Source organism: Oryctolagus cuniculus, chromosome 1, assembly GCF_964237555.1.
Source record: "Oryctolagus cuniculus chromosome 1, mOryCun1.1, whole genome shotgun sequence".
Classification (NCBI taxonomy): domain Eukaryota; kingdom Metazoa; phylum Chordata; class Mammalia; order Lagomorpha; family Leporidae; genus Oryctolagus; species Oryctolagus cuniculus.
The window spans coordinates 111858355-111883535 of NC_091432.1; the positions used below are offsets into that span (position 1 = coordinate 111858355).

General features: G+C 57.9%; 1 protein-coding gene across 1 annotated transcript; it reads right to left on the reverse strand.

Annotated features, from left to right (window-relative positions):
- Positions 1-1647: 1647 nt before the first annotated feature.
- LOC100341914 (transmembrane protease serine 13) lies at positions 1648-19876 on the reverse strand. The gene is made up of 9 exons (XM_070060888.1): positions 19614-19876; positions 11824-11927; positions 9308-9430; positions 8259-8388; positions 8023-8090; positions 5152-5250; positions 3884-4026; positions 3607-3759; positions 1648-3018 (listed from the first exon to the last, which is right to left on the reverse strand). The coding sequence occupies exons 1-9, from the start codon at positions 19859-19861 to the stop codon at positions 2992-2994; spliced, it is 1095 nt and encodes a 364-aa protein (XP_069916989.1). The 5' UTR covers positions 19862-19876; the 3' UTR covers positions 1648-2991.
- Positions 19877-25181: the final 5305 nt, after the last annotated feature.

Below are 25181 nucleotides of genomic sequence, written 5' to 3' on the forward strand. Positions count from 1 at the left end.
AAGGGAGCTTTTACAATCCGACAGCTTGGATTCAAAGTCCAGCTCGTCCACTCGGTGGTTGGAGGGGCTGTTTTCATTGTTGGCCTTTGTCACCTCTTCTGTGCCCACGGCACAGGGTACACATCAGGTGTTCAGCAAGTGCCAGGCTCATGGTGAACACTCTAGAACATCGGAACTCTGCTGTGGTTATCACGATCATCATTATCATACTGAGAGCTCTCTGCATGCATCTCCCAATGTCCTCTCAATTGCCTCGGGACAAGGGCTAAGCAATCATGGGAAACAATGGCCCCTGGCAATCCAACCAAAGCCCGGAGGCAGCTGGATCCCCAGAGCCATCATCCACCCAACCCCAGCACACTCCCTTGCCTTCCCCCTCCCTCCCCCGGAAAATTCCATGGAAATTCAGTGGCCCACAGGGCTGGCAAAGCTGGGATCCAGGGACATAGGAGAATGTCACTGCACACCCCTCTCCACACACACAGCTCTGCAGATTTTGTACTGATCTGCAGAGCCCCCTCACGCCCTCCCCCATGATTTTTGTAGCTTCTATGTTCTGGGCCAAAGGAATGTGTTGGGTTTTGTTTTCTTCCCATCCAGCGCCTGCTTTTTCTCTACCTTATTTCCCTGCCTCCCACCCAAACACTCCTGCCAATCAAGTCATTGACCAAGAGAGGAGGGGAAGGGTCTGGTTTCTAGGGAGAAAGCAACAGAAGTGGCCAAAGTCCCGCCACTCTGCCCCAGGCCCGGCCTCTGCCGATGCAGCCGGCGTCCTGCGGTGGGCAGAGCTGCCTGGCAGTCTTGCTTGCTCAGTGCTCACTCCTGCATAGGAACAGCCCACGCTGGCACTCTAGTCCCGCAGCGGGCTAGGCTACTGGGATTGTGGGATCTATGACAGCAGGTAGGTGCTACCCCAACTGGGAAGCCACCTCCCCTACTCTTTCTTGTGCAACTGGCCGAGGAAAGAATCAGAGGAAGGATTTGCTCTGGCATGGATGTGAGAGGCCAAAACAAACTCGAGGTGCCCAAAGGCCAGACCTGGAGAATTCTAAGCTTGCAGCTGGAGGTGTAAGTGTGAGTGCTGGCGCTGCTGAGAGCTGGACATTCACTGGTGGATCATACGGCCGGGGTCAAGGACAGCAAGTGCAGAGCAAGAAGGGGGAGATCTTTCAGAAGAGGGCAACAGCTCCGCCCACCCACTCCCTTGGAAACAGCTGTGCAGCACTGGGGCTTCCTTGTAGACAGGCCTTTTGCTGAGCCAGCAAAGGCAGAGGTGGGAGAGAGGAAGGAGCGGCCTGCCAGGCCCGCCCTGTGCTTTGCGAAGGCTCACATAAGTCTCATTTCAAACCTCGCCTCTGCTGCGAAGCCTTCCGTGGCCTCTCTAGGCGTGGCTGCTTTGTTCCAGGTTCCACTCAGAGCATCCACACTGAATCAGCTTCCATCACTCTTGGTCATGAGCCAGTTCCTTGAGGACACCATTGTGCTCTATGTACCCCCGGAACCTAGCGCGAGTACCCGGCCTAGAGAGGGCCCTGATGTGGCTGGAGAACAAATGATGCAGAGAGCACACCCCAACTCAGAGCCTGGGCTGGTGGCAGGAAAGCTCTACGTCCCACCAAAGGCACCAGTAAAACACCCGACCACAGGTTCTTCAGGTCCCACAATTTTATTGCAGAAGACCATTACTGGGGGACTGTCGCGACATGAGTGTTGCCCCCTCCCTGGCCTTGGTGACAATCGTCAATGTTCCCAGTCCCATCTGAGGCAGTGCCTGAGCCCAGACACCCACAGAGAGGGAGTAGAGTGGGGCTAGGGAGGTATGGGCACCCCCGGACAAAAGGCCAGGAAGGTGCCCACCCTCCGTGGCGAGGAGGCCAGCCACACTGACGGCTGGCGGGAGGAGCACTGACTCTGAGCCTCAGTGCTCAGCTTTCTCTCCACGGCAGGGGCCATGGCAGGGTCATGTTTCTGGAATAGCTAAGAAAGCGTAAGACGGAGAAAGCTGAGAGAGACCCCCATGTCCCAGGATGGCCCCGGGCACGAGGGAGCTGTCCACCTGGACTTCCCGGGGCTCCTGGGGGCCTGCGCAGGAGCAGCCTGCAGCCCTGGCATGCAGAAGAGCCGCTCTCCCTGGGCTGGGTCTGCCGGCCGCCCAGACGCGGGTTTGCTTCCCCGAGTGTCTCACAGAGGCCGACTTTGGCTCTCCAGCAGGGGGACTCCTCCAGTCCCTTCGGCCCGCTCCTCGAAGCCAGCAACATTTTGTAGGGCTGCGGAAGGGCACAAGTCGTATGAGTCCCATAGAGTTCTTGGGGCGACTGATTTTGGAGACGCTTCAAAAATACATGTTTGCATTTCTTAAATATAAAAATAAAATAAACCCTGTGCCAGCAGTTTGTGACCAAACAGGTACCATGGGCCCTGTTCACGGTTGACAGCGTGGTGGGCCACAGCGCCGCCTGGCTCTGGACCACGGCTGGGCGGGGGCGCTGTGCTCACAACACTGAGGGCCTCCTGCTAAGCACAGTCCAGGCACCATGAAGCCGGCGCTCCAACAAAGCCCCTCATCTGTTCTGGGACAGCAACAGTGTCACCAGCGCTGCAGGGGTGATGCCCACTCTGGGCTGGCCCCTTAGTCAGGGTCAGAGGAGCAGGAACTGCCGATGTCACCTTCCGGCCCTTCTCTGGACTCTCTGTTTGTCTGTGGACACTTCTGTGGGAACATCATGGTACCCAGACCCTCATCTGCAGAAAATGCCTGGGATTCTGGGGGGAGCAACAGCTCTCCCGGTTCCTGTAGAACTTGGAAGAGCAGCAACACACACATGTGCACACACTCGCACTCAGACTTGCTCACACTCACACACAGCAGCACATGGTGGAGGGGGGAGTAACGCAGGTGTCCAGAAGACGTTGCAAATGGCCAGGGCCCTTGGGCCGGAGTCTTCCCAGCAGCCAGTGCTGTGAGTAGGGGGGTGGCGGGCAGGACACTGGTTAGGATTTCCGGAAGCGCGTCTCACTCTAGGAGGAAAACAAACAGGAGAGCGTGGTGAGGGTGGGCTGACTGACAGGGAACACAGAAGCCAGCAGGAGGCCCCCGCCTCTGCCCAGCCCAGCTGTCTGCCGGCGCCGCCCCTCTGAGAGGAAGCAGCATCGCGAGAGCCCCGCTGCACTCAGCTTGGCTTCCAGCTGCAGCCCCCTCAGAGCTCCGCCCTGTTCTGCCCTCACCACAGGCAGAGGAGGGAAGGGCTGGGCATCGCACTCCCTGCTTCACAGCTGAGATGAGCAGGGGTGGAGCTGGGTCAGCCAGCTGGGGGCAAATCCCGTTTCCAAGGCTGCTCTTCCTGCCCAGGAGGGAGGCCTCCTGGCATAGTCCATCCTCGGTGGCTGGGGAGGGGACAGTGGTGGGGGCTGGCATCAGTCTCAGCTCACCCTTTGGCCACCCTCTGAGCTCTGCTCGGAGGGAAAGACAGACAGCAGACCCAACACTTGACCCTGCTCAGAACACCTCTGCCTGTACCCCTGGGAAGGCCTGGGCCCCCTTTTGGGGTCCTTGTTTCTAGGGATGCCCAGGCTGCCTGGCACAGTAGCCCTGTGTTAGGCCCTCACCTCCATCTTGCTGTAAATCCAGGAGAGGGCTTCTGTCACTTTGGTGTACACACCGGGCTTGTTTCTCTGGCCACAGCCTGTGCCCCAGCTGGTGACACCTGCCAGGTACCAGCGGTTGTTTTGCTGGCAGACAAGAGGCCCCCCGCTGTCTCCCTGTAAGGGGAGGGAGCACATCAGCTGGGGTGGACACAGGTAAACTCTGGACTGGGAGGGGTGTGACCCCGGTCCACACATCAACCCCAGCATGCCAGCCTTCTCCCACCCCCAGCAGCCTCACCTGGCAGGAGTCTCTGCCCCCACGCAGGTCCCCAGCGCACATCATCCTCGGGGTGAGGTAGCTGTCGTAGACCAGGTAGTCATTGCACTTCCTGAAGTCGATGAGGTTGACCTGCACCTCCCGGAGGAACGGGGATGTCTTCTCTTCAGTGCGGTGGGAGTGGGGGAGAGGGGGCGGGAAGCTGATGAGACTCTGGACCTCCAGCTGCCCCTCCAGGACCGGGGCTCAGCATCCTGGGAGCAGAGGGCATCCTGCCTGTGGCCTCAGCCCAAGGAGGCCCTGTGTGGTTGGACACCAGGACACATGGACACTCACCCCTGTGCCAGACAACTCACTGTGCATCAAACAGAGCCACACACGAGCACACACTTGCAGAGCTCCCCGGCTCCCTGACAGGTGGCACCATGCCCGCATACATTCAGAGCACCATAGTGGCCAGCACTTCACTGGTTTTCAGATGCCAGGTGTCCTACAGAGGGTGGGGCTTATCGGTCCACTCACAGGTGGGGAAACCTGGTGCTGAAGAAGTGCCTTGCCTGCAGCCGAGTGGCTGGGCTCTCATGGAAGCCGGATCGGAAGAGGGCTGTGTCCACCCCATCACCCAGAGCCAGAGAAAAGCAGCCCTGTACCCCGCGACCAGCCTGAGTCCCCGGCGGAACATGATGGCTCTTACAGAACCGACAGCCCACAGAGTACCCTGTGACCCTGATGAAGCCAGGAAAAGTGGCAGCCTTTTCAAACAGGGTCGCAAGGCTCAACTCAGAAACACCCCATGTTTCCTCTCACTGCCACCCCATGGGCCTGCTTCTAGGTGAGCAATCACAACTTGGGAGCCCTCCCTCCTTCTAGAAAAGAGGGCTCAGATTCCCCATTAAACAGTTGCCCGGATTCGTGACAACATCCAGTCTAGAGAAAAGCCCCACATCTCCCCAAGTCCCCCAATGCTGTGATGAACCCTCCGAGCACCTTATCTAGACAGTCCAGGCTCTCCGCAGTGGGTTCCCCCTCCCCCACGCTGCAGCGAGCCTCAGACCCAACTTGTGCACCTGCAGAGGTCCTCCAGGTGGTCTTGCCTAGAGGGCACTGTTACTCCAACTGCGCTGACAAGACACACGGGAGTTGATCCACACACATTTGTAGGCAGCCCATGAATTTATCCACCCAAACCCCTACCTACATAGACTTCATCTGTGTACCCGTCGTCCTTGACATGTACACACATGCACGCACACGCACGCACACACACAGCGCAGCACCTCTGCTCTCACCGTCTGTCTCCTTGGTCTTGCCAAAGCCTGTGATCCAGCAGGTCTCATTGAGACTGAAGGTCTGTCCATGCATGGGGAGGCAGGCAGGGTGGACGTGAGCTGCCGTGAGAGGTCCAGATGTCAGTGAAGGACAAGGCTGGAGGGATTCGGGCGACGGGGCATGGGGGAGCAAGCGTGTTGATGTCCTAGGAGCCCTTCTTGCCACCAGAGTGGCTCTGAATCTTCCAGGTCCTTGTCTCCACCAGGCAAGTAACCCTAACCCTAACCTAAACCCATCACCTTATCTTAACCACCCAGTCAGATTTCCAGAACCATGCTGATCTGAGTCGCTGCCGGGCGGGCACACACAGAGGCTTGGTAGCTCCCTCACGCCAAGCAAACACCTGACCACTGCAGGTCTCTCCCCACAAGCTCGGCTCTCCTGGCTGGGCCTCCTCCATGCCTTTCCCTTGGAGCAAAGAACAGCATCACACTAAGTCCTGGATGCTGACCGTGGCCTCTCAGCCAGGCAACCTGCTGGCTGGCCAGGGTCCGGGGCTCTCCCTGCAAATGTTCACCTGGATCGGGTCCAGATACCTCCCTAAGCAGGAGGGCACAGCCCTAGGCCAAGACCACAAAAGCACAGGGAAGTTGCTCTCACACCCAGAAACACTGAGACGGGGACCTCGAGGACCAGCTCATAAACTCTCCCCAGGGAGCGGTGTCCCTGGATGGGTCATCGTGGACCACCAGACTCCTGTCTGGAAAAGGCAAACGCCGACAGGCTGCTTGCTGCTCCCTCAACTGTTCATTACTGCAGCGTCCTGCTCCTAGAATAGCGCCTGGCTCCGTGAACACGGAGAGAGAGGGAAGGAGGGAGGGAGGGAGAGAGAGAGACAGACAGAGGGAGAGAAAGAGAGAGAGGGAGAGAGGGGGAGAGATACAGAGAGAGAGGGAGAGATACAGAGAGAGAGAGAGGGAGAGAGGGGGAGAGATACAGAGAGAGACAGAGGGAGAAAAAGAGAGAGAGGGAGAGATACAGAGAGAGGGAGAGATACAGCTGGGTAGCATTCCTGAATCCTGGCTTTAGCCTCCTCAGCCCCTGTTAGTGTGGGCATTTAGGGAGTGAACCAGCAGATAAACAATCTCTTTCTCTCTCTCTCTGCCTCTTTAATTAATTCATTGTGTGATTAATTAAAGGAAAGTTTGAGAATCTTCGGATAAGCACGCTGGTGATTCTGAGAGCACAGTGAGCCTGAGACTGGCCTTGGCTGTTGGCTAAGCAGGTTCCAAGTCCTGATCCCAGAGATGCTGATTTAGGGGTGCCTTCTCACGAGCACCCCGGGGGATTCTGGCATGTTCCCCTCGTGTTTCTGGGACAGGGCGTGCCCTTGCATGAGACAAGGCCTTTGCACGTGGTGCTCTTCTTCCCGGAGGGCTCAGTTCTTCCATGCTCTCTCTGGGAGCGCAGCTGGGAACCTTCTCCATCCTGTGCATCCTCACATCCTCACATCCCCAGCATCCTCCTCTTTTTTTTTTTTTTTTGATAGGCAGAGTGGACAGTGAGAGAGAGAGACACAGAGAAAGGTCTTCCTTTTGCCGTTGGTTCACCCTCCAATGGCCGCCGTGGCTGGCGCGCTGTGGCTGGTGCACTGTGCTGATCTGAAGGCAGGAGCCAGGTGCTTCTCCTGGTCTCCCATGGGGTGCAGGGCCCAAGCACTTGGGCCATCCTCCACTGCCCTCCTGGGCCACAGCAGGGAGCTGGCCTGGAAGAGGGGCAACCAGGACAGAATCTGGTGCCCCGACCGGGACTAGAACCTGGTGTGCGGGCGCCACAAGGTGGAGGATTAGCCTAGTGAGCCGCTGCGCTGGTCCCCAGCATCCTTCTGGTCACACAGCATTGTTAGTTTAAGCCTCTCTCACCCACCCAATACTGGAGGGTCTTCCAGGGATCCTGTCTTATTCCTTTGTGTCTGGGTACCACACAATCTCTGGTCCTTGGTCAAAGCTCAGTGAGTGATCTTTGAATAAACGACATTCAGAGGATGGAATGCTCAAGGCAGACCCAGACTTGCACAAGTGGATAAAAGATGTCCATGACCTTCTGCTGGGACCCTCGGAGCCCCTGCCATGGACCACGACTTGGGTGGCAGTGGAGGTGCCTAACTAGTTCCCATCCCAGCCTCCAGCTCCTGGTTTCCAGGTGCTTCTCCTACAGAGAGCCCAGCTGAGATCCTGGACCCTTGCCCCATGACCTCAGACAGCTGGCTGAACCCCAGAGCTACTCAGCTTTAAATCTCAGATGGGCACTTGGTCTAGAAGCCGACATGCCACTTGGGATGTCTGCATCCCACGTCGGAGTGTGTGGGTTTGCGTCCCGGCTCTGCTCCTGATTTCAGCTTCCTGCTAACACACATCCTGGGAGTCAGTGGTGATGGCTCAAGTACTGGGTTCCTTGCCACCTACATGGGGAACCTGGACTGGGTTCTCAGCTTCTGGCTTTGGCTTGGTCCAGCCCTGGCTTTGTGGGCATTTGAGAGTGAACCAGCAGATGGAAGCTCCATCTGTCTGTCTCTCTGTCTCCAAAAAATAAGACAAACCTCAAAACACTCAGCCTAGGATGGAGGAGCAAGATATCTTCTGGTCTGCAAACTGCAGGTTCCACCAAGAAGGCCATTGCTCTCCCTTTCCCCTGCCCTGCCCACCAGCACGGGCTTCTTGGTTTAAAATCTTTAGAGCACAAGATTCTTTTGACTTGATTTGGCCACATCTGTCCCCTTTCCAGTTCCCATTTGTGAGTTTCTCCAGCCAAACCATGACTGATATGGCTCAAAGTCCACCCAAGGGCTTGGCTAACCTGATGTAAAAAGATAAGGCCTGTCCCGTACTCACCTGTCTCAAGAGTGTCACCTGAGAGGATGGTGATGGGACAATTAAATGTGGCAAGGGACACGAGGGTGCTGGAACCACACAGGGGCCTAACACTGTTACAGCTGCACAAATAATTACTTTGGCCTCGTGGGACCAGCTTGCCCCAGACTCACGGGACTCAAAGTGTCCTGAGCTAGTGAGGTCAGTGCGGGTGTCCCAGGCCTTTGCAACACGAGGCCCCCCGGGGGAAGGCTCACCTCTTGAAACCCAGCTGCCGACAGGTCTTTTCGGAGAAGGAGTTGTTCCAGCTGTGGCTGCAGACGGGCAGCCACTGGTGGGAGGAGCCAGAGTAGACTTTCAGCAAAGATGAGTCCCAGTCAAACCTCACTGCCGGGCAAGAAGAGAGGCAGGGCAGATGCTCAGCACCCAGCACCCAGCCAGCCCCTGGGGGAGGAGCTGAGTGAGGCCTCTTGTCCAGAGGCTCCTCACCGAGACCCGAGAGAGGACTGGGAGGCTGGCCTGAGTGGCAGTGGTCAGCCCGCTCTCAGCTGCCCGAGACGGTCAGCAAGGCAGAGCCGGGGTGATGGCTGCGGGGGGCACTGCTGGGATAAGGAGCAGGCTCTGGCAGGAGCGGTGCCCTGAGAGGCCAGAGGTGTGCCCTCACGAGAGAGTGATCGGGTGGACAGGACAGCATCTGTGACGCTCCCAGGCCAGGCTGAGTCACTGACGGCGCAGGCACAGTGCATATGCACCTGCAGGCGGGCCGTCCAGAGTACGCACTCAAAGCCCACCAAGGTCGCAGTGCAAAGCGATCTTTGTGCACATCGAGCCCCGCTGCTTACAAACAGGCCTTCATTTCTTTAGAAAGTAGGGGTGACACTCAGGTGCCACCTGCTGGACAAAGAGGAAGGGCTCCAGCCCCCCTACCCACCGCCTGCCAGAGCTGCTCTGCTTGGCTCAGTCTGATGTCTGGGAGCTGTCAGATTTTATTTGAGAATCAATAACCTTGTCCAACCCACTCATTTTACAAATAGGAAACCGAAGCCCATAGAAGGTAAGCGACTCATCCTGGCTACACAGCACTCAAAATCGGGTTTCAAATCCAAGTCTGCTGTGAGTAGAACCCAGATCTCCAGACACCCTGTCCCTTGCCTCCTGTTTGCGCTGACACAAATTTGCACCACAGTTTGAAGCCACATGCATACACACAGGCACACACACAACCATGCAACGAATGTAAACAGTGCACACATAGCATGCACACACACACATGCACACACGTGCTCGCCCATGCCCACCTCCTTACCACAGCCCAGCTCGTCACTCTGCAGCTTGCAGTCCACCACCCCATCACAGCGAACGGTGTGGCTGGGGCAGCTCTCCACCGGCTCCTTGTACTTGATCCCCGTGTGGCCCCGCCAGAAGTGGACTGGAACAAAGGAAGCAGAGCCTGGGTCACTGCCAGCCCCAGTGACAGGACTGTAAGTAGCCCAAGGCCCTGGGGGTTCGGAGACACCGACCTGCGATCCCTCTTGAGCTCTGGGGCTCTCGTCCCCCATCTGCATGGAGAGAAAGGCTGCTCAGGCCTGCTCTGGAATGCTCCAGAAAGCTCCTGCAGGCAGGGCAGCACCAGGCAGACACGAGCAGCCAGCCCCCCGGAGAAAGAAAGAGGAGAGTGGGGAGGGAGGTGGAGGTGGGTACCACTGTGGCACTGCGGGGGCCTCTCCACCTACATGCTGGCCAAGGTGGTGGCCAGAGGGGCTACCTCCTGCCCCAGAACCCCCTCTCAGAGCCACCTCCTCGGTGCTCTGCTGGGCCACAGCAGAGAACTTCCGTCCTCACAGTCACACAGACACTGCCTGGGCTGACCTCTCTGCCCCCACCCCCCCACCGGAAGCACCTGGCCGTTCTTCCTCCTCCCTCTCCGCTAAGCAAGGGTGTCTCTCTGTGCAGCCCTCGCCCCACTGCCAGTCTTATGGCTTTGAAAGGCTCCTCACTCCATGAGCAATCCAGGCAGCTGATTCCCGGATGCACAGAGTCTGGAAGAAAACGACTTTACAAACCACCTGAGCGATCAGCTCCCTGCCACCCTCTGAACACCAGTCTCCATCCAGGCCGGGAAATGCTACCCCACTGCTCGGAGATGCCTCCCCCTGGGTGCCCCACAGGCCTGGGCTCCAGCTCCTCTTCCCGCCTCTCAGCCTCAGCCCCCACTCTCACTGGGCCCTTCACGCTCTTGGTTCCCCAAGGTCAAGGCCGCCTTGTGAGATGGCCCTTCCAGGTCTTCCCCCCTTCCATGCCCTGGATGCTGACCCTCCAGCATGCTCACGAAGCCCACAGCCTGGTGGCCTTGATGGGCAGAAGGGAGAACATGGAGTGGTGGGGTGAGGGGCAGGGGCCTGGCTCTAGTCCTGACCCCCCACCCATGTAGCTGCTATGCAGCCTGTACAGTCGCACCACCTCCCTGGCCCTGGGAGGTCTGGAGGCCCTGCAACAGGGAATGCTGGGAGCTCTGCCCTGAGAGCTATCGTTCCATTGGGCTACCCCACCCGTGAGTGCCGTGTGCCCCTCCAGGAGCCACTTCCCACGCTCTCATGGAGCGGGGGTCCTATGGTGAGGAAGCAGGGCTGGGCAGCAAACACCAGCTGGGGGTGTCCCATGGATGCCATGTGGCAGGTGTGGAGGCCTCCACGTGCCCTGTGATGGTGACTCCATTGCCTGGGCAGCGGGCGGGGAAACTGACGCCCAGAAAGGCCGTTAACTGGCGGGTCACGCAGCCGGCAGGTGCGGAGCCTGGATCCCTGGGCAGTGTGCATGGCACCCTGCCTCCTCTCGCCCAGTCCTCTTCCTCCTCGGGCCCTGCCAGCCAGCAGCTTCCCTGTCCCGCCCAGCCGGCCCCTCACTACACCACAAGGTGCTGCTTCTTGAACAAAATCCTTACTCCTGGGCCTGGCGGTAAAAGTTCTCTGCCACGGGCCCTGGCCTCATTGAACCCAACAGGCAAACGGCCCCTGGTCCCCAAATGTGTCTTCTCCTCTCTGGCTAGGTGGGTCCCTTCTCCCCCTGCCAGCCCTGCCCACCTGGTCTCCCACACTCCCTGTGGCTGTCCAGGTCCTAACTGCTTGCCTGGTCCTCACCTGGGGCCCTGCACCCAGCCCTCAGCTGTCACATCTCCCTCCATCACACACAGGTGCAGGTGGCTGGAATTCTGCCCAGCTCTGTAGTCTCCCTGAGGACATGGTGGGCATACGCGTGGTCACTTCTGCTCCTCCTACGATTGCCCCGTGAGCCGGGGTGCTGGAGGACTCCTTAGCAGTGAGCCATGTGCATCTTTTCCCAAGAGAAGGGGGATCGACACAGACCTTGGACACCTGAACACTGAGCGGCTTATCCTTACTAAATGAGTGCCTCTGCAGGGCTTCCCCGTGTTTTCACACTGGGCTGTTCAGTTTGTAGCTAGCCCTCGCAGGCTGAGGTTTGGGGCCATGCCTATATCCGTCTCCATCTATTCCTCCTAACCCAGTGAAGCTGGGATGAGGTCTTTGGGGCACAGAGCAGGCTGAAGGAATGCATGAGCTTGATCCCACCTGGAGGTGTGGGAACTGCACTCAGAGTGGTGCAGTCACTTGCCCATGTCAGTAGCACAGACGGGACCCAGGCCAGGAACCTGTGACGTCCCACACCCTTCACCCGGCCACCTTGCAGGAGCCAGGCAGCACTGTGATCCCAGGCCATTTGCAGGAGTGTCTCTCTGTGGACCCAGCCTGTGGTCCCCCACTCCCCCCAACCATGTCCAGGACCCTACCCCTCCGTTCGACTCACAGAGAACGATGAGCGAGACCACAAGGGTGATGAAGAGGAGATGCACCCGATGAGTGGCAGCCGCTTCTGGCCCTCCTGCCAGGAGAACTTGGGCCCGCTGGTACCTAGGAGCAGGGCAGTGGTGGGGGCGGGTGAGGCCGTGGGGGAGGGGCCAGCACGGTGTGGGAGGGGAAAGGAAACACCTGTGCAGCCCAATACAACCACATCCCTGCCCAAGTCCTTGGGTCCTGCACCCGCATGGGAGACCAGAAGGAAGCACCTGGCTCCAGATTTGGATCAGTGGGGAGCACCAGCTATAGCGGCCATTTTGGGGGTGAACCAACGGAAGGAAGACCTTTCTCTCTGTCTCTCTCACTGTCTAACTCTGCCTGTCAAAAAGAAAAAAAAAAGCTCTAGGGCATCTGGTGCCTCTGTCTCCATCCCTCACCCACTGCTGGGTGTGGAAGCATCGGATGCTGTTACTAAGCAGATCAATTAAAAGTCCTTGTCCACAGGACAAGGTCAGCGTGGGCCAGGTCAACAGCATCAGCTGTGCCAAGTAGGACTTTGTGGCTTTATCCTTAAAATTCCTTCTTCGGGAGTGGAAGGTAATTGGTTTGGTCCCTTCCCTGTTCTGGGGCTGTGAGACGAATTCCAGGAATTCTGAGTTGCTGACCACACTCAGCTTGCCAGAGGCAGGAGCAGGCACAGTCTCCCAGCAGGTTCTGGGGCTCATGGGTGGACATGCGGGAATACGCATGAGCCCGATGTCCCACTGGCTGTGCGGGGGCTGTGCAGGGCATGCTTGTGTCTGTTCAGGGGCCTGACGGTCATTTGCTTCTGCTGCTGACCTAGCTGACCAGGAGCTGGGGGCTCCTTCTCATGACCATCGCCTGGGCAGAGACTAGATTGCCATACAATGAAGACAGGCTAGCTGCAGCAGCTTCAAGTGGAGCAGGACTGGGCCTGGGGGCAAGGAGAGAGGGAAGTAGAGAATGCACCCATCGAGTCAGGCAGACCTGGTCCTGGCTGGGTTTCTCACTCAGGAGCCCTGTGACCCTGAGCCAGCCACTTAACTCCCTGGGCCTTTTTCTTCATCTGCAAAACAGGACTGATAATGCTTGGGAGAGCCCCTTCCGGTGCCTGGCACATAGCAGGCACATTACATGGGACTTGGCTGCTGCTCTTGGCCTTGGCCTGGGCACACACAGTACTACCCGTGCTGGGACCGAACAGCCACGAGACAGCATTGAAGGGGCTGACAGGTGGTATGAGCTCATCTTAAGGAGAAAACAGGACGCTGGACAAAGGCCAGACTATGGCCCTTCCATAAGAGAGACAGCTCCGGCCATGTAAGGCCTTGTACTTCCCAGCAGCCGTGGCCTGAGCCTTGGCACCTGCCGGGCACCCTGGTGCTGCACACCTCCACTGGCCTGCCGGGCTCTCCCTATAAGCCTGCCGCAGCTTAACAGGAAATGCCCGTGATTCAGGCCAATAAAATGCTAATCTCACACATGCATATGTTGTTTTCAAGTTTACGATACACTTTCACATCTGCGGCCTCGTAAGGTCCTCCTCACGTCCCTGGGATACCGGTACTTTGAGAAGCCCATTGCACAGAAAAGAAAGTCAAGGCTCTGAGCTCAGGCGGCAGAACCACACAGTCAGGATCCCACCTCCAGCCTGCGTCTGGGTCCCCTGCCCCTGTGGAGTAGGAAGGAGACCCTCCTGCTGAGTCTTCTCCCTGACACGCGTGCACTGGGCACCCACGTTGCACCTGGGCCTTGGCATGTGAGCTCGGGTCTGGTACCGTACGGGGTCAGGAGCACCATGGGGAACTGGGGGAAGGGCTGGAGGGTCCCTGCAAGGCTCTTGGTCTCATGGTACTCTCCAGCATCCATCAAGGTTGGGCCCTGTGGCCCGCCAGGATTGGGCAGAACCTGGTGACCTGGAGCAGCAGGGCTAGAGTGACCATGCTGCAATCCAGCCCCACCCTGACAGGGCTGCGTGACACCGAGCAAGTGACCTCACCTCCTCACATCTCGGCTTCCTCATTGGTAAGGCCGAGCTAATGACCATGCCCTAGTCATTGGCGATGGATGCAAAGCGCCCACTGCACAGCCAGGGCTGGTTACATTAGCTGGGACGGCAGGGTGGGTGGGTGGGTTGAAGAATGCTGGGCTTGAAATAGAAAGATCTGCGACCCCGCCTCACTGGGTTACCTTGGACAAGCGGCAGACCCTCCATGCATGTCAAATGGGCAGATCCCACCCCTCCAGGGCCTGGGTTCTAACCAGGCTGCCAGGAGCAAGCTGAGTCTCCGGCAGTGGTGTCACAGGTGCCCACAGGCACAAACCTCCTCTCTTACAGGGGCTTATGATTTGCAAAGCTTCACACCCATTATTTCTTTTGATTCTTACAAGGTTCCCACCCCTGGTGTGTTAGAAGGCTCTTCCAAAGGATCATGGAAAATGGAATTTAAAGATAAGTTTATTTTGGTGCAAAGAAACATTTGAAGGGAAATGCTAATTACCTGATGCCAACAGTTCACACAGCTGCACTTGGTATTAGGAGTTAATTGAAACTTTGAAATTAAAATTAAAGACAAATTGGGTTGAAATCCATACCTAGCTTTCTTAACACACGTTCCCCATGCACTCTTTGAAGTCCCCTCGTTCGTGGGGATCTGGGCCTCAGAAGGACTAAGTGGGAGCCTGGGGCCCTGTACCAGCTGGTAGGCTCAGGGCTGTGACACAGCCCTCTCATTCCTCGTCCAGTGCATAGGCCATCTCCACCCCAGCTGGATCCGGTGATCCGTCCCTGTCACCCACTCATGGTGGCCAGGGACGAAGGGGCCAGGAATGAAGGAGCCAGGCCTGGAGGAGACAAGAGGTTCCCCAGGGTGGGAGGCCCAGAGGCGGGGGAGGAAATTTGCCCAGAGAAGGAGGTGGGGGTGGCCAGGTACCCAGGAGGCCAGGAGCAACCGGAACCGGCAGTACTCCCCTGGGACTGAAGGCTCTGGGTCAGGGACAACTCAGCTGTGGTCCTGGAGAGCCTGACTCTGCTATCAGCTGGGGGAGGCAGGTAGACAGAGGCCAGCCCCTGAGACCAGGGCAAGAGGGAGGTCTTGCACTGAAGCCCCGAGCGAGGGCTGCCAGCTGGGGACATCGGGAGGAAGCAGCATCCAGAGTGGGGCTGTCTGCTCCATCCTCCCTCCAGCTCTGAGCCTCAGCCCCAACCATGGCGGGATGTTGAAAGAGCTGTTATCTCCAGCAAAAACGTAGAGGCCCAAAACAGTGTGCTTTGCCCAAAGTTGTTGAAGTTTATCTTATAACAAAACCCAGACCTCCTGCTCTGAGCCTAGTGCTCTCTGTATCACAGCTTCTAGAGGCTGGGGTCCTATGGAGGCTCTGTCTCTTGGGATCGCCCACCTGCTGGGGGAGGGGAGTAAGTCAAGGTGTTGGCATCCTGCCCTTGGCCTCCCCTGGGGCAGCCAGCATGCCAGGGAGGAGCGGGGTGATAGCATAGCTGCTCTGGGGGTGGCTTCATCTCAGTGGTTCTGTGCTGCTCCTGTGGACGGAGCCCTGGTGCCATGCAGTGGCCTGCGCTCCGGGCAAGATGAGCAGCAGTCATTGTGAATCCCAAGTGTGCAGTGGGGGACACATGCAAAGCTGTCCTGCTGGATCCAGAGTGACATGGCAGTGGTGACAGCGAGGACACCACCTCAGCACCCCTTCAAGTCCAGTCTAAACTGGGCCTCCCTGCTGGGCCCTGGGCAACACCCTGGGGAGCAGGAGCCAGTGGGCACACCTTGGAGCAGCAAGGATTTTGGAAACCTCTTATCTGAGCCCTGTATCCCATTGATGAGGCCATGAGGGCCCAGAGAGGCTCTGGCTTGCCCAAGGTCATGTAGCCAGTTGAAGGCCACACCAGGACTAGAACCCTGGTTCCCTCCTTGGGTTGTCACCTCTGGCTATCACTCAGTGCTGTGCTCTGCCACTGCCTACCCCCTTAAAAGAATGCCCTTCCACTGACCTTGGCCCCTGTGGCTTCTTGTATTCCCAATGACCCTGACGTTCAAAGCGCTGGGCATAGGTGGGGTCATGAGCCAGCTCCCTAGAGCTCTGGGGTGGGCTAAGCATGAAGAGGTGCCTGGCCCACCGGCCCTCCTGGAAGGTCAGGGCCTGAACACAGTCCTCACCTGTTGAGAGCCCAGGTGGCTGGGGGTGGGGGGCTGAGCTCATCCCAGCGTGGGCCTCCAGGCTGTCTCCCCCATCTCCTCCCAGAACCGAGAGAATCCCCAGAAACGCAGGCTGTGAGATCCCTGCACTCCATGTACCCAGCACCCCCACGTACATGCAGTGTCAGCCTCGGGGGCCTGGGCGGCCTGCAGTCACACTGGGCTCATGCTAGGGAGCCAGTCCACAAGACATCCCCTGCCCCAAGGCGGGGCACCGCGAGTCTTCTCTTTGCTCTCCTCCAGCCTCTGGTCCCTCTGCCTATAAAGAAGAGTCTGCATGACTGTTTTCAAACAAGGTGCCACACAGCATGGCAAGCTCCCCAGAGGTGCTTTGCAGAGCTGCGGTGGGGTACTGAGCTGTACCCCCTCTCCAGCAGAGCAGGGCCACACAGCCGACCCCACATAGGACTGCATTTGAACCAGCGAGGCAGCTGCTGTAGAGAACTTGGCCAGCACCTCCTGCATGTGTTAGAGTGAGTTTTCTGTGCCTCCTGTACCCTGGGAGATCCCTGTTGCATCAGAATCAAAACACCCCCCAATTCATTCATTCATTCATTCATTCATCATCAAATACTTCAAAGAGCATTGAGTACCCCTGACCGCCAAGTGAGCTGGATTTGATCACCAGGAACCAGCTGCCTCCGTTTCTCCTGTGCCCCTGTCTTCCCACCCTGCCAGCGCTGGGTGACGGTGCAGCTCAGGGCGGGTGGACAAAGAGGGCTCCCCCGCAGAGGGGCCGGCTTCCTCAGGGGTGCTGCCGAGGCTTCCACTTGGCTGACAAGGCCAGGTTCCCTGTGGCCTTGTCGCCAAGGTCTGCCCCACCAGCACCCTGCCCACCTGGCTGGGCACAATCCACCTCCGTGTTTGCTGCACCGAGAGGATGCTGTTTGGCCAAAACAAGACACTTAAGCTAAGTGGCCATTAGTACATCACCCAGCCCGGCCTGGAGTGCAGCACACACACTCCTACACATTTGCCCTCACGCCTGCCGGGTCCCAGGGGCCAACACAGTGGAGCGTGCCAGGTGGGAGGCTGCTCAGCACTGGTGACAACGTGAACCAGAGGTCTCAGATGAGGGCGACATGCGAAGGGATGGCACCAGGGGTCTCGAGGGTGCTTGTGTTTGGGGGCTATGGTCTGACCCACAGGTCTGCCACCTCAGGAATCTGCCAACCCCCCTCTGGGGAGGGTGCCTCATCCTGGACCAGTCCTGGGCCCCTAGCCACTCCCACTAGTCCACTCCATCCAGGGTCTTGGGCTCGATGAAAACCCTTACCAGTCTAAGACCAGGAAGAAAATCCTCTCTACAAAGCGTAGATGCTTTTTCAACAAGTCTACTTCAGCTCTTGCATACACATGGCAATTCTTGAAACAGCAAAAATGGGGCCCAGATGAAAAAGCCAGCAAATGCAGTATTTGTCAAGAACAAACTCATATATCCAGTATGGCGCACCTGTAATCCCTCCTGATAGCCCCGGAGACTACCATGGAACCCGAAAGGAACTCCTGGGGGGCTCTGTGTCCCAGCGTCTTTTTTGGTAGGCAGGGAAACTGAGGCATGGAGAGATGACACTTGCCCAAATTTAGATCCAAGGATAGACTCTCGATGGTGATGAGGATGGCGATCCTAAATCCTAACACTGCGAATGCCTTTGTGTCTCTATCCATCTGTGCCGAATGCTGTTCCAGAAAAGTCTCCTGTATGAAAGACCCTGTTGCGAGGCTTCTTAAGGCCGGCATTATCATCATCCCATTTGACAGATGAAGAAACTGAGGTACCACGCTGACCCGGGAGCTGGTTTGTTCTCTGTCCACCACAACACGTGGCTGTCCCTTTGAATGTGGCAAAGCTGAGAGCTGAGTCCATCTCTCCCAAGCTCTCTCTGCACACCCAGCGGCTGCCACAGGGCACACCAGGCTTCAGCTGCTGACCACCCTCTTCCTCACTCCTTCTTGGAGCAGAGGGACAAATCCACAATGCGCCTCTCCAATAAAGGCCCCAGGAAAGCCCGGCCTGAGACGACAAGTTGCTCCCAGCCTGCTTGTTTTCCATCCGTCTAAGACACCTACCTGCTGCAGGGGAGATTGAGAGCCCAACCCCAGCCCTCCCTGCCTGTATGTCAGGCTCACTATGTTGGGGTCCCACCCTAAAGAGGGGGTACATCTGAGAACCTTGAATAAGGATGTGATGGCTCTGTTCTTTCATTCCAAGGTAAGAACCAATGACCTCCCTTCCAGAATGAATGCGGCCCCTACCATTCCTTAAACGCTTCATTCATAAATGAACTGGGAGTCCCCATCAATAATTCAAAGTCTGCTCCTCACCCTGTGCCCCTCCAGTAACCTTCCATGTGGGTGCACAGCTCCGGACAGAGGCGCGGGCCTCCTCGCTCTCAGCCTGCCCTAGGAACAGACTGTCTGCCTCTGATGTGAGCAGAGCCTTCTCCCAGATGGCTCAGTCCTTCTCCCACTTTGGGTGCAGGGACCATCATGTTTAGGCTCCCGGCAGGGCACTCGGGAGGATGCTCCAGGGCCGTGGGGGGACTCATCTCCCCAAGCTGCAGATAAAACCCTGGGCGTGCCCCTTGTCTGCTCACCAGAGGCCCAAAGAGGCCCAAAGATCTTGGGCAGGAGGAGATGTGAGCCCAGGAGACCAGAGCAGAGGAGGGACAGCAGCCCGGGGAGGAAGTCAGAGGGGGCTGGAAGAATAGTGGGGAAAATTATGGAAAAGGTTGCAGAAAATAGCTGGGGTTCAGAAGAGACACAAGCCAACTATACACAGGACATAGAGTACACTGATCTTTCTCAAACCCAGGGCTGGCCCATCCTTCCCAGAGTCCCAGATTTACCTGCTCAGCAAAGCACAGAGACCGTGGAGTGCAGCAGAAAAGGAGACCCGCAGGGGAGTGGGAGTGCAGGCGGTCTTCCCGCGAAGGCACGAGCAGAGGCACGGGGAACTCGAGCTCCCGGAGGCTCCACGTGCCTGCCTGGCCCTTCCTCGGAGGGCCCTCTGGCTGCCGTCTACCACCCCCGAAGAAAGGAGCCTGAGTTCTGGCAGAGGGATTGTGGTTAAATGTAAGGGAGGACTTCCCAAGCACGAAGGCTATGAAGCCCAAAGTAAATCATCGAGAAAGACTGGAAAAAAGAAAATCCACTTTTAAAGCACACAGAAAGTCCTATTTTTCTGGGAAGGTTTAGGAGCCGAGGGAGGGAGGGAGATGAGATGCCGCTGAGGACCAATTAAAATGCTTTTGATCCTCAAGGCAGTGAGAATCTCCCACAGCCGGGGCTCTCACCACATAGATGCCCTGACCACAGGGCTCACGGACCACAGGCAGGGGCCAGGAGTCAGCCCTGGGTGCCCGCCGACCAAGCCCAAAGCCTCCAGCTTCTCTTCCCGGGCGCTCCTTCCAGGAACCGTGATCAGAGGAGCCTGGAGATCCTGATCCCTGGCAGCGTACCACAAGCCGAGGCACTTCCAGTTCCCCTGAGAACCTGTGGCGCAGTGTGCCAGTGCCCCACCTTTCTCCGGGTCCCAGCCCTGCTCCCCGGCGCCCACAGACACACTCACCAGGCGGCCGCCCCTCTCCATGGTCTCCGAGCGGGCAGCCAGTGTCCCGGCTCAGCTGACAGCGAGGGGAAGACCCATGTCGGCCCCTGGGTTCCCGGGCCTGTGGGGAAAAGGGGCTTCCAGGGCTGAGGGCCGGCCCCCAGCCAACGGGGCGGGGAAGCCGGCTGGGACGTGTGAGGTAATCCTGAGTGTAGTATAAACAACACAGAACTTGCCAGACCTGTCCCTCCTCCCCTGTCCGGGGCCATCCCAGTTACTCAGCGAATACCCAGTCCTGGGGGTGTGAGGCTGCCTCTCGGCCTGAAACTACCCCCCCCCCCCAGCAGCCTCTGGGGCTCCCTGCTGCCTCTTGGAGAGGGGATTCTGAGACAGGGCAGGTCCTGTAAGGGTGCCCCAAGCCCTGCTAGGGTGATCCCGTCCCCATAGGCGATGTCCCAGGCCAGGCAGGGCAATGGACACCTTCAGTGCCAAGGACTGTGGGTCCATCCCAGATCAGAGCAAATCTGTGGTGTGGCAGGTGTTTTTCTAGAACTTGGCTTATCCCCATGATTTTTTTTTAAAGTTTGTTTATTTATTTGAAAGGCAGAGTGACTGAGAAGGAGAGACAGAGAGATCTGAGTTTTACTCCACAAATGACCTCAACAGCTAGAGCTGGGCCAACCCGAAGCCAGCAGCCAGGAGCTTCTTCCAGGTCTCCCATGTGAGTGCAGGGGCCCAGGCACATGGGCCATCTTCTGTTGCCTTCCCAGGTGCATTAGCAAGGAGCTGGATCCGAAGTGGAGCAGCCGGGACTTGAACCAGCACTTGGATATGGCAAACTGGCATTACAAGTAGTGGCTTAACCCGCTGTGCCACAACGCCAGTCCCTTTCCTTGAAAACTTTTAAAGAAATTAAAATTAAATGACTTTTAATTCTGCACACAATGAATTGCCTCTATTGAAAACAATAAAATGTTATGAAACAACACATCAGCCCAATTAAAATAAAACACACAAATATCTGAACGGGAGCCATTGCCAGAAATACTGGGCTGACTCATGGCCCCACGCCCCTGCTTCACTCTGATCTTGAGTCAAAGAAGGATCGGAAGTGGGGTTAGGGCCTCCCGACCTGACAGAGCACTGCTGAGAACCGCAAACCGAGGGGTTGGGTCCACTTGGAGAGGAATCTCCCTGACCCTGAGCATTTGGGGCCCTGGGATTCTCAGGGTTTGGGAAGCTCAGAAACTGTCCAGTGGGCCCACCTCGCTTTATGGGTGAAGGTGCAGGTCCAGGAAGGCTGAGGACGCTGCCCTGGTCACATAGAACAAGCAATAGCAACGGCGGTCACAGTGAACTGCGGGTGTCATGCAGGTGCGGTCAGCTGACAAGTATCCGTGGAGTGCCTCTTACGGGCCTGGCCCTGTCCTAGGTGCTGGGGAGGCAGAGCACAAAACAGGCCACGGCTCCTACCCATGGTGCTAGTGTTTGGGGCAGGGGGAGGCAGACAGAACCAGCAGGTCCGCAAAGCAGTGCGCGTGAGTCAGAAAGAGGGGTTGGCTGCGAAGAAGAGTGAGGCGGGGCAGCAGTGGGGGGAGGCAGAGACCCAGAGCTGGGATTCCAAGCAGCGTGGCAGGGACAGCCTCTCTGAGATGAGCCTCTCTTGAGCCAGAACTTAGAGGGACTGATTCTTATGCCCCCCAGAAAGTTCTAGCTCCAAAGGGAAGCTGCCTGCTCCAGCATAGGGCATCCCGATGGGAAGGATGCACAGGCAGAACTTCTGGAGGCCCCAGGCCCACACCTCAGGGGTCTCTCATTTTGGGTTATTTTGGGGTGCCACATCCCAGGCTTGCAAAGACGGCAGAACCCAGCCCCCCACTAGCCCCGCTGGCCACCCAGCCAGTGCAGAGCAGAGGCCGGCGTGCTGTCCTCGGCTGTTTCTCCTCCCTCCCTGCTAGGGAGGCCCCTGGCTCCACCTCTGACTGCCACTGAGCCTCGGCACCCACAGGCCAGGCCCGAGGGCCCCCACTCCACCCTCTACCCAGGGTACTGATCCCTGAGAGTCACCCCCAGCCTCCTTCCCTGAAGGTCCCTCCCACCTATCTCTCCGACTTGGGGTTCTGGCTGGCCAGGAGGAATGATCCCAACTCCAAGTTCAAGGCCAGTGCCGTGAACTTGGAGGTCTACAGACGCACCATCTGGAAAATGATGATGATGCCCAAGAATGTACCCAGCTCAGAAGGAATGCCGGGCTTATTTCTTCTTTTTTTCCTTGGTTTCCCTGAGAGCCAACTCCCGGCCTGGAGTCCTTGCTGACCAAGCCACCCCCAGGCAAAATCCCTGCCAGCATCGGCTAGTTCAGTAAGCGCTGGCTGCTCAGCACCAGGCCCCGTGGGAGCTGCTGGCGGGCAGGGATGGCAAAGAACTGAGAGGCAGGGCTGCTGCCCTGAGAGGACACATGGCACATGCAGGGCTGCAGGCACGCTCAGCATGATGCTGCTTGGTGGTCGTTTTCCTATATCTGGAGTGAAAGGAACTGGAGCAGCATAAGACCTGGGTCCCGCCTCCAGCAGAGCTGGCCTTGGAGACCTGCTCCTGCCCTTGCCCTTGACTCCTGTCGCTGACCTTGGCCCTGACCTTCCTGGCACCCTTTGTCCAGTGTCCTTGTTCTCCTGACCACACAACCCCAGCCTCCCTCTACAATGCCCCCCTCCATGCCTCCCACAGCCCCCTCCGATTAATCACTTGCGGACTCTGTCACTGCCCTCCTCCCTCCAGTTGTCCAGCTGCCTTCTGGAAGGACACGTGGCTGGCCCTGAGCTGTCTGCAGCACTGGGGACTCACCCCGAGGCCAGCCACCAGGCCCTGTTTCCTGCCTCCCAAGCATTTCCAGCTGGGTAGAGGGAGTTTTACACACACACGACATCGGCTGTGCAAGCAAGCTCATGCCCCACCACAGCGGCCAAGAAGGTGGAGAGAGAAGACAACCTCTCTACTCTTTCGAGAATGAGCCCCTAGCTCTCTGCTGTCAGCGCTACTGCAGCTGCCACTGCCCGATGCCTTGGGGACTCCTTCCTGGGGCTCCAGCCCAGGACACAGAGCTCCTGGCCACTCTCTGCCCAGTTCCCAGCTCAGGCAATGGATGCTCCTCTTTCCCTTCTGAGTTACCTCCCTGACTCCCTCTTGGAGCCCCGAGTGCCCTTTGGCCATTGCACCCCGCTTCCACGCTTCTCCACCACTCAGAGCTCCACGTGTGGATTCCCTGCAGGCCTGAGGACGGCCAGGACACAGACAGCTGCCCAGAGGCCAGGCCGGAGACACTGAGCCCACTGTCCAGAGGGGTGTCACCCAGAGACCTTCCCCTCCTTCCGACCAAGCCCAGTGCTCGGCCCAGCCCCAGGCGGGGCAGGTCTGGGTCTCACCGCGCATCTGCCCACCAGGCCCTCAGAGGAGGCTGGCCCTGCACTCTTAGTTCCCTGGACTGGGGCTGGATTATTCTTCCTGCTTTCCCCTGAGGCTGGGCAAAGGCGAGTGAGCAAGGCGTTCTCCTGGCTGCAGGGTAGAAGGCGGTGCCCAGACAATTTAAGAAGCAATGCACTTTAACGCAATATTTTGAAAAAATCAACATTTGTGCAAAAAAGCCCATGACGAGCAAAACATCCAAGTGTAAATAAAGACAAGATCGGCTTTCTGCCCACCTGCCCGCTTGATTCCTCCCAAGTTCCAGGCCTCATGCGCCATCGCGATTGTTCCTTCTGTGCTCCGCAGGCTGTCCCGATACAGCCTGGCGAGGGGAGAGAGACTTCAGGGCCTTCCCAGGGGGAGGGGCTCCCCTGCACAGAGCAGGCCCCGCCCCGGCGGGCTGCTGTGCTCACGGTGAGCGCCCACCCTGATGTCGCTGTTTTCCTGAGGCGTTTGCGGTCCTTGTGATCTACTTCATCTTCGTTGTGGCTGAACAGGAGTCCTCAAAAGGAAGCTCACCAGTGCCTCGTTGGCCATTGCTTCCAATCTGTCCTAAGATTTGTGTTGCTAATGAACAAGACAGTAAGTGTAACAGGATACGTCGCAGACGGAGCGTACAATTAAGTGGGCTCTGACAGACGTACAGGTCCATGTGACCACCTGGCGGTTAACATCTAGAACATTCCTATCACCTCAAAAAGTTGCCTCCAGCCTCTTGAGGTCCATCCTGGCCCCAGGGAACCGTGGATAAGCTTCCTATGACTGGAGCTGACTTTTCCCTTTGCTGGACACATAGACACACACGTCCATCTGCCCCAAGACTTGTGCAGACTTGCGCAGAGCAGAGGGCCCCTGCCCCAGGACGCTGGGCGGGGCTGCTCCTGGCTGTTGTAGAGGAATGCCAGGTGGGATGGGGGCGTGGCTATGTCAAGCTGCGTCCAGGGAGCCTAAGCAATGCCCTGGCCCCCGCTGGCCTCTCTGGCAGCCCTAAGGCAGGCTCATAGGGTGGCGGCGGCTCTGTAGACACTGGTACTCTTAGCTCGGGGACAGGGACAGGGGAGGGAGAAGGACAGGCACTCCCAGGATGGGGAACCAGAAGACCCCTTAGTGACCCCTCAGCAGGTCTGGGGCTCAGAGTCTAGGACCCCTAGACCCGGCAGCCATCATGCTGCTCCTGTCTTAGAGGTCACTGCCTTTCTGTGCCTGTCCAGGACAATAGGGGATGAGAAGGACCAAGACCTGCTCTTCCCCATGATCATCCATGTTCTCATCTCGTGGGACCCCTGGCCCTCGGCATGCACCATCTCTGCCTCCTTGGAGCGTGGGAAATGAGGGAGGCCAGCTCTGCCCTCCAGGGTGCCCAAGGCCACAGTGGCTGGGAACTCAGGTGGACCCTGTGTGACACCCCTGCTGGTAGCTGCCCAACCTGTACTTGGATGGTTCCAGGGAATGGAATACATCATCACCCATCCGGGCAAAGTTCTGACACCTATTTCCAAAGCAGGCGTTGACACAGGGGCTGTTCCCTGTGATTCAACCAGACTCCTCCATTCTCCTCTGTGGGCATGCGTGGCAGAGGTCAAAGCCCACTTTCCCAGGGCAGCTCCTTCACTGGCTGGCTGCTGGCGTGAGGTGGTTTCAAGTCCCCTCACCCGAGTGAATTTCTCCAGAACCAGGCCATCTTTACACAGGCTCTCTCGACTCTTTACAGAAAGCTCCCCCAACCCCCCCCCCCACCACCCCCGTGGGTTGCCGGAAATGCCCACTGGGCTGCTGCTGACCTTGCCACAGAAATGAAGCAGCTGCCCACAGACAAGCAATGCTGACAGACAGGTAGGGCTGAAGCCAGCAGAGCAAACAGGAGTCCACCTTCCCACAGCCATGTCACGTGTTCACAGAGCAAGGCAGGGCGAGTGAGTGGCTTGGTCCTGTGACCTCAAGAATCTCCCATTCGGACAGGAATGCCTGTAACTTCCCTCTCATCCATCCGAGAAGGCTTTCTGGAGGAGGAAGAGAGATTCCGGAAGCTGCGGACAACAGACAATGTGATAGCCCAGTCCTCTGGGGCTGCTGGGGCACTTGCCAGCCCTGGGGGACACTCAGAGTGGTGAGTGCTGTGCGTGCTAG